The sequence below is a fragment of the Salvia hispanica genome, chromosome 6, assembly GCF_023119035.1.
Source record: "Salvia hispanica cultivar TCC Black 2014 chromosome 6, UniMelb_Shisp_WGS_1.0, whole genome shotgun sequence".
Lineage (NCBI taxonomy): Eukaryota > Viridiplantae > Streptophyta > Magnoliopsida > Lamiales > Lamiaceae > Salvia > Salvia hispanica.
The window spans coordinates 35,528,320-35,537,051 of record NC_062970.1 but is presented as its reverse complement, the minus strand read 5'-3'; the positions used below and the strand labels follow the sequence as shown (position 1 = coordinate 35,537,051).

Here is an 8,732-nt window from a genome sequence, read left to right as displayed (position 1 = left end):
CGCTTGATTGAATTTTGCACTGCTTCCAATGAGTGAATGTTGCATCTTTTTAGTAATAAAATGCATAAGTTTATTAATTGATCTCATGTTAGATTTAAAAATCCAATTATACATAGTAAGATCATCTCCAATGGTACTCTAAAATCTAAAATGGGATAGGTATATAGCTCTATAGTACTCAAAAACCAATCCTATTTTTGGTTTTTGAGAAAAAAATATCTATCTTTAGGTTTACACTAAACCAAAACCTAAAAGTTTTTCAAATTTTGTGAGTAAAAAAGGCATAATTTAGAGAATATTTTTTTAAGTTTGAGTTTAGTGTAAATGATTGGAGTAAAATCAATATTTAGTGTGATATATACACTAAAATGGGTTTGAGTTTAGTGGAATAGTTGGAGATGCTCTAACTACAAGAAAAAAAATCGTTAGGAACTGGTTTTTTATACAATCAAGAATGATAATTTGTTTTCTAAATATACCACCATCCCTTCAAAAAGGTTCCCTTATTATTGATATCCCAACTAAAATTAAAAGACGTAAAAGAAAGTATCCTAAAAAAACAAAAGATTAAGTTAATTTGTCTTTAATTTAGAGACACTTTCTTTTGCATCCTAAATTGTTGTCATTCTTAAAACTTCCAACGGAAGTGATTGCATCTCAATTTTGTGTCCCTAAAAAAATAAGATTTTTGTAGTGCGTTCCAATCCTATTTTAGTTAAAAGAATAATCTATTTAATTTTAAAACGTGTTCATTTTAATTACTACTACTCCATTATTTTTAGTTTTCGATTATAATTTATAAAACATGGATATGCATGAACCTCCTCCACACTGTCCGTCATCCATGAGTGCTTCCCGCAACAACTTTTCTTCGGTTACATCTAGATATTATTTTTGCATCGCATTACCATATATTTCCCCCGTCTCATCAAAATATGAAAAATTGAAATGACACTGGAATTAATGTACAATTGGTAAAGTAAGAAAGATGATGATAATGGTAGTTAAAGTAGTGTTTGCGGATAGTGAAACCCACATTATTATTAGTGTTTAATGAGTTATAATGGTGGGTCATAATGGTATAAGTTGTAAATAAATTGATGCATATGAATAATGATTTAGGGACAACTTTCCATAAATGGAAATGCTCATATTTTTATAGGACATATACAAATGGAAAGTGTACGTATTTTTATATGACAAATGGAGTATGTTATGACAAATTTTAATTAGTTTTTTACACTTCAATTATTTTTATATTCATATAACCACATTAATATTTTACTCCCTCCGTCCGCCATTAGGAGTCCCGGTTCACTTTTACAATAAATGGTAGGTACAACTCACTTTCCACTAACTCATTTCACTCACATTCTATTATAAAACTAATATATAAAAATGGACCCCACATTCCACTATCTTTTCTCACCCACTTTCCTTTATATTTCTTAAAACCCGTGCCGAACTCAACCGGGACTCTTAATGGCGGACGGAGAGAGTAATTAAGTTACTATCAATACTAAATTTATATAATTATTAACTTGCAAAAATATAAATACATATAAGATCCGTGTGATGAATGAGTGTTACAATAATTTAAATAACATAGGAATACTAATGTCTGATTAATCATAGACAAAATACTACTTAATAGCACCAAAATGCCTAACATTTGCAATTTACATCGTCAAGCTTACGTTTACCATCTCCATCGGAAGTGCCACCTCCACCAACAACGGAGTTGTCGAAAGCCGAACCAGCCGAGGATCTCAGCTGGCGACTCATGCTTTCAGCTCCGACATCTAAGGATCTCGGCTGACGGCTCATGCTTTCAGCTTCGGCAGTCGAACCAACCGAGGATCTCGGCTGGCGGCTCATGCTCTTGTCAGAGTATGCAGCGAAGGAGGAGGGGGCCTTGCATCGGGCATGCTCTGGTCGGAGAATGCGGCAGAAGAGGAGCCAATGGCGGCGGAGGGGGGCCCTGCATCGGGCATGCTCTGGTCGGAGAATGCGGCGGAGGAACCGACGGCGGCCATACTCAGTTCCTCCTTCTTAAGTTATAGGCACAAGTAAGGTATGAAAAGTGTATGAGTTAGTAACGAGTAGGAGCTAGCCCTAAAAGAAAGTAGGGAGAAGACAAGATCAGTCTCAAAGGAGCCTACGGCATGCGAATAAGGGTTTTCATGAAGAAGGTTTTCTGTTGCAGTTGAAAATGAATGGAGAATTGGAGATGGAACGTTTCTAAACTATGGGAACGGATCCCTACTTAGTGCTGGGTCGGTATGGTGTATCGTACCGAAAATGTTACACCGTACTGAAATATCGGTATGAAAGAATATCATACTGTTACCATATCAAAAGTTTTGATATAGTGAATTACGATATACTGAACTTCGGTATGAGTGATATCACAACCATTACCGTATCAAGATTTCAGTATATTGTACTGAACTTCGGTATAAATTATCGGGACAGTATACTGAACTTCAATACACTATAACGTTATACCATACCGTTTCGTATAACGTTATATCGAAAAATATATAAATGATTTATAAATTATTAATGGATAAAGTTATCGTTTTAATCCAAAATATTAAATTATATTCTTGTTTAATTTGTATATACGATATATAACATGAATTCGGTATGTATTGATTTCGATACATATTTTAGACTATCGGTATACGGGTAACATCAGAATATACCGGTAATATTTTAAATAATATTCTTTAAATTTGGTATATATACCGTTAAATTCGTTATATTCGTTAAATTTTTTGGTAATATTCGTTATATTTGGTAATATCAGTAATATTTTCGGTATACCACGTTTTACCGCGGTATAAGAAAATTCGTACCATTTACGTATCGAAAACTTACGGTACGGTATCGTAGCATACCGAAAATTACGGTATACCAAATATTCAGTAATTTTCTGTTGGCCGATGCCAAACACGAGATCGCGATCAATATCGCTGGCATTCACCACTGATTTCTGGTGTTCCTGGTGTTTCCTCCATTGAAATGACACTGCCGTATGCGTCGGTCAGGAATTTTGATTGAAAGAAGTTGTTTTGTGACTGTATATTTAGAGATTTTTCTTTGTTTAGTGCAAGAGTCTGTTTAATTAGTATTGATTGTAGAATAATAAGAAAATTAATATCATAATTAACATTGACGGTAGAATGAAGAGGTGAACAGAAACCAAATAAAACTGCCGATTAAGATGTATTACAAGCAATAAAAAATTTCATTTTTAATTAAATTTTAATTTTTAATCTAAAATGACAATCTTGTAAATATCTCCAAAAACTCCTAGATTTCATTTTTTAAAATTGTATCTCACATTCTACTAACAAATTTCACTTACATTTTATTAAAAATTTAAAAATATAAAAATATAGATTCATTAACTATTTTATCCACTTTTTTCTACATTTTTTATATTTATATTAAGTTTGAGATATTTAATCCTAGACCAAGGGACTAATAATTTTATTGGGGAGTGTTATATTGCTAACTCAATGATTAATTGCTATCTACAATTAAATAATAGCCCTTAGATATTCAAATCAAAGGCTTAGATCCATCAGCTCCGAAATGTCAATACGATCAAAAAAAACGTCAATAAGTGTATTAAGTTCAACTTATAATAAATTATTTGTAACTAACTTTTGAAAAATATCACATAACTTTAAAACACATATAACTTTCTTGATATAAATTATTTTTTCGCACAACATATATGAAATTAAAGATAATTTCATAAGGATTCTAACGAGATCTCACTTGCATATGCTCCGATGTCAAAATTTAACAAAAATATCAAAAATTTTCAATTTTTTCATACAACAAAAAATGTCAACATAGTATATAAAATATGTCAATATAATACATGTAGAATGTCAATCTTAAAGCAATGTGTTGACATTTTCAAAGTATTGTGTTATATTTTTAAAATACTATATTGATATTTTAATCCTAAACCCTAATTTAGTAAATATTTTATCTTTTTCGATTTAATTATTAAAAACGAAAATTACACATGGCAAATTTTAGACCACTAAATTTCTAAAATCATATGGTCTTAAATTAGTTGTAGTTAGCAATTAGAGAGTGAGTTATCAATTTATCACTCTCCTAATTTTATATTAATGGATTTTAAAATATCTAACATAAATTTTGAGACTACTTTTCGTTGTAAATGTGTGATTTTAGACTATTGTTCCAACCAATATTAAAAGTGTGAATTATGAATGAAAAATTTTAGACATCATTCTTTATTCACAGTTACGTTTGATTGTAGTTGCGTAGATATGGTTGTTCTATGTAACGAGTGCGTCTCCGTTACTCCCTTCGTCCCGCTTTAATAGTCTCATTAACTTTTATACCATTTTTTTGTAAAAATGAGAAAAAATAGTTAAAGATAAGAAATGATAAATTAAGAGAGAGAATAATATAGAGAAGAGTCTTATCTACATTATTGTCTCTCTTACTTTTCTATTTCTCTACTTTAACTATTTTTTGTCATTTTTACAAAAAGAAGGCATAAAAGTCAATGAGACTGCTAAAACAGGACGGATGGAGTATAAATTATTTGATTTGGCCATTATTCCAAGACTAATTAAGAGCCACTACTCCTAGTAAAATAAAAGATCTACCGGTACTCCACTTCCAATTATAATCAATAGCCACTACTCCAAATAAAACTCCTATAATCCATTTCCGTCAGTTATTACATGAATTAAAAACTGTTTTATTTTGCTGAATTTAATAAATTATTCATGATGGCATTTTTGTTATTTTTTCCAAAATTCCCCTTTTATATATATATAGATTATACATTATCACATGCATCTTTAATTTCTATTGATTATTCTCTATTTATTTATTTATCATTATATATATCCTTTTGCAACCTCTCTTCTTACTCCACAATTATAATTTGGATCCCTAAACACTAAAATCTTGGCTTCACTGATTACACGTATATGTATATTACTACAACTTATGTAACTTATTGAGTTATTGTAATGTTTCAAATTTAAGGAATTATATGTTGATTTTCATTATCATGTTCCACCAAGAAGTACAAATTAATGCAGCCATAACTTTTCAACTGTTTGGGTAGTCGGCCACTCGTGTCATTCGTATGATTAAACAAAAACCTATTATTATAATCTCATTTGATGGTGCTCCTTCCGTTCCTCTGTAGTAGAAGTATTTTTTTTCGATACGGAATTTAAAGAAAAATTGTTTTAAATGAATTAAGTAAAAGGAGATGAAGAGAGAGTAAAATACTTTTATTAAAAAAGGAAATGACTCAGCCTCATTTACAGTGGGACAACCCAAAAAAGAATATGACTCAGCTACATAAGAATGAATGGAGTAATATTTTTATGGTTATCTCGATTACAAGATAGATAAAATCATTTTCTTGAAAATTCAACAATATGAGAAGAGTGAGCTTCCTGTGTTTATTTATAAGTTCATCGATGTTGTTGTATTTGGGATTTTTACAATGAACCAACCAACTATCCAAATCATAAACTTAGACCATCTCTAACTATACATTAAAAATGAATTTCAGTATAGAAAACTTCTCCAAGCATCCATCAAACTCAAACCTCATTATTGGATTTTCTATGAAACAACATCAAACATGGTGCTACTGCAAAAATTTTGTGAGACAAATAATAATAAATAGCGTAAAATTGGAATTCGGAGTAAAACTACTTTAAGGTATGACATATACTCAAAAATGAGTTTGAATTTGGTGTAAAATATAAATGGTTGGCCTCACCTGAAACTTGTAGACTGCAAAATTCCCTTCTCGTTGCAGCAATTAACCATATGGATCTAGTATTTAAATTTCAAAATTTAGTTGATAATTTATTAGGGTTGATCTATTTGGTTTTCACTTTGTAGAGTTTGTAGTACTAATAAACACTCTTTAAACCACTATGAAATTAATAGTGGGACACAAAATGTTGGGTGATAGTGACCATAGTAGCAAAATATTTGGAGGAAAATGATCATGTAGATTAAGCAATACCCAACAGCATTCAACTGCAGTTCGGTAGCATTTATTGTGGGACACAATTAATCATCCAACTACATGATAAGATCCACACGACCACGATGCGATATTTGACACTTCATTTGTATTAATTAGAAGGGACACTTAATCTTGTTTACCTTATTAGGCATATAACAGATGCATATTTCTGTAGATATGATCCGTTACCAACCTGTTTAGGACAAGCAAACACTTCCCAAAATCATGTTTATAGACAATATGTCTCATAACTCTCCTATTTCAGAATTCTATGGAGTACTATAAAAGAATACTAACAGTGAATTTATCCACTTTCTTAACAAGAGTCAAGAACCAGTCTTGATGTAGAATTTACTTCAACAATGGTTGATATGCATTTAGTGGAATGCCTAAACAGAGCAGATGCGCTGTTTTTCATCATGCTCAATCCCATGCTCAGTTTTAACGGAATACAAAATCGGGAAACCCTATGAAAATGAAGATCTCGTGTGCGGGTAAACAACCCCGTCATACCCAACTAACTTATTTTCATCGAAGAATAAAAAGACCGCGATCGAACCAACTCTTGATGCAAAATCACGTGGTCTACCGTATATGGTTAAAGTGCACGTGTGTTACTAAAAACAGTAGTAATACATTTACACCACAAAGTTAGGATCTTGAGATACCTTAAACTTCTACTATCCTAATACAGCATTACTAGGATGGCTCTCATGCTGTCTGCAGTGGTTTATTCATGGTAAAAAAGGCAACAAACATTCATTTCTCCAAACATTCAAGAATCCAAGAGCAGAGACAATGGTGTATTCATTCATTCCCATTAAGGATATCAACAAACATTTCTACACCAACACACAAGATTCACATTATAACAACTACTAGCAAAAACACAAGTATATATCCATGGTAGAAAAACAAAAGAAAAAAAAACCATCTTCAGAAGGAAAAATGGCGGATAAAAGCACGTACTCGTTTTCGCCTTCCCTCCCCTCCCATTTAGCGTCCGAATGTTTCGCCTTCCTTCCCCTCCTATTCAGTATCCGAAGGTAAGTAAGAAGAATTCAAACTGTTTTCCGCAGTAACAAGGCTCTGCAACCCTGGCTTCAGCTCACTGTTGCAGAAATCCTCATATTCTTGCCTATCACCCCCTTTTTTTCTGACCTCAACCACTCTCAATGAAGGCGTTAGCTCGAATATCTCAGCTGCGATCGACAGTGGCCCCTTCACACCATCCCTAGACCCCTCTAAACTCACTCTGCAATCCTTCTTCCTCACTGCAAAACTCACAACCTTGGCTATCTCCTCCAGCTTTGATATGATAGTCGATACTGGCGCCCCTGAAACAAACCTAGCACCTCCATCCGATCCCTCATCAAACAGCCCCGACAGATCAAAGCCACGCGAGAAGGAGATGATATCAAACGCGTTTAAGCTAGCCGGCCTAGGGAGGCTAGTGATCCTCCGCCTGCTCTCTGCCTCAGCCTCCGACTCAGACAACGAATGATCAAGCAAAGCAAACTCATCACTATTCTCAGACGAATCTACACTGCACAACTTATCATCTTCTATGTAGAATTTCACATGCTTAAATCCCTTCTTAAACCACTTCGTCTCCATAATTTCCGGTATAGTAATCCTAGTTTCAGGATTTATATCAAGCAAACGAGTTAATAAACGAATCAATTCGGGGGAGAACCACCTAGGGCACCGGAAATCCCCTTTGTGAATCTTCTTATACATAAACATCACATTTTGATCATGAAACGGCAAATATCCCGCCATTAAAACAAACAAAATAACACCACAGCTCCAGATATCGACCTTCGCCGCGTCGTAGCCCTTCCTTGAGAGAACCTCCGGCGCGACATACGCCGGCGTGCCGCAGAAAGTATGGAATAGCCCGTCCTGCTTAATTTGCTCCGGAATCGCGCTCAATCCGAAATCGGAGACTTTTAGGTTACCGTCCTCGTCGAGTAGGATATTCTCCGGCTTCAAATCACGGTGGTAGACGCCGCGCGCGTGGCAGAACGCCACGGCGGAGATCAGCTGCTGGAAGTATTTCCGCGCCACCTCCTCCTTGAGCCGCCCCTTCGCCACCTTGCTGAAGAGCTCGCCGCCTTTCACGAACTCCATCACGAAGAAGATCTTCGATTTTGTGGCCATCACCTCGAACAATTGGACGATGTTGGGATGGCGCACGCGCCGGAGAATCGAGATCTCGCGCTTGATGTGCGCCATGAGACCAACCTTGAGGATCTTCTCCTTGTCGGTGACCTTAATCGCGACGCCCTCCCCAGTCTTCACGTTCCGCGCGTGGTAGACCTTGGCAAAGGTTCCATGGCCGATGACGCGTCCGACGTCGTATCGGCCTAATAGAAGCCCCTGCAGTTCCTTCTGCTTCGGCGATTTCAGCGATAAGCTCGCGGCGGAGCCCTTGTTGGTGTTGTTGGCGACGGCGGCCATTAATTCGGAGGATTTAACAGCTGATTAAGGCGAAGAAGCTCAATTCAATTGCAATTTGTGAGATTGTAGAACCACTGATGTCGATCGAGAACCCTATATTCATCAACAGCTTGCTGCGCGAATCTCTTTGGGAATGTTAGCTTAACAGAAATCGGGAATTTATTGAATTTCCAAAAAACAGCGGATGTGTACTGTATTTGAGTAAAAA

The 8,732-nt window shown here is 34.9% G+C and overlaps 1 protein-coding gene across 1 annotated transcript; it reads right to left on the bottom strand.

Moving 5' to 3' along the window:
* Positions 1-6,852: 6,852 nt before the first annotated feature.
* On the bottom strand, positions 6,853-8,732 carry LOC125195661 (CBL-interacting serine/threonine-protein kinase 12-like). The gene has a single exon (XM_048093805.1). The coding sequence runs from the start codon at positions 8,522-8,524 to the stop codon at positions 7,091-7,093; it is 1,434 nt and encodes a 477-aa protein (XP_047949762.1). The 5' UTR covers positions 8,525-8,732; the 3' UTR covers positions 6,853-7,090.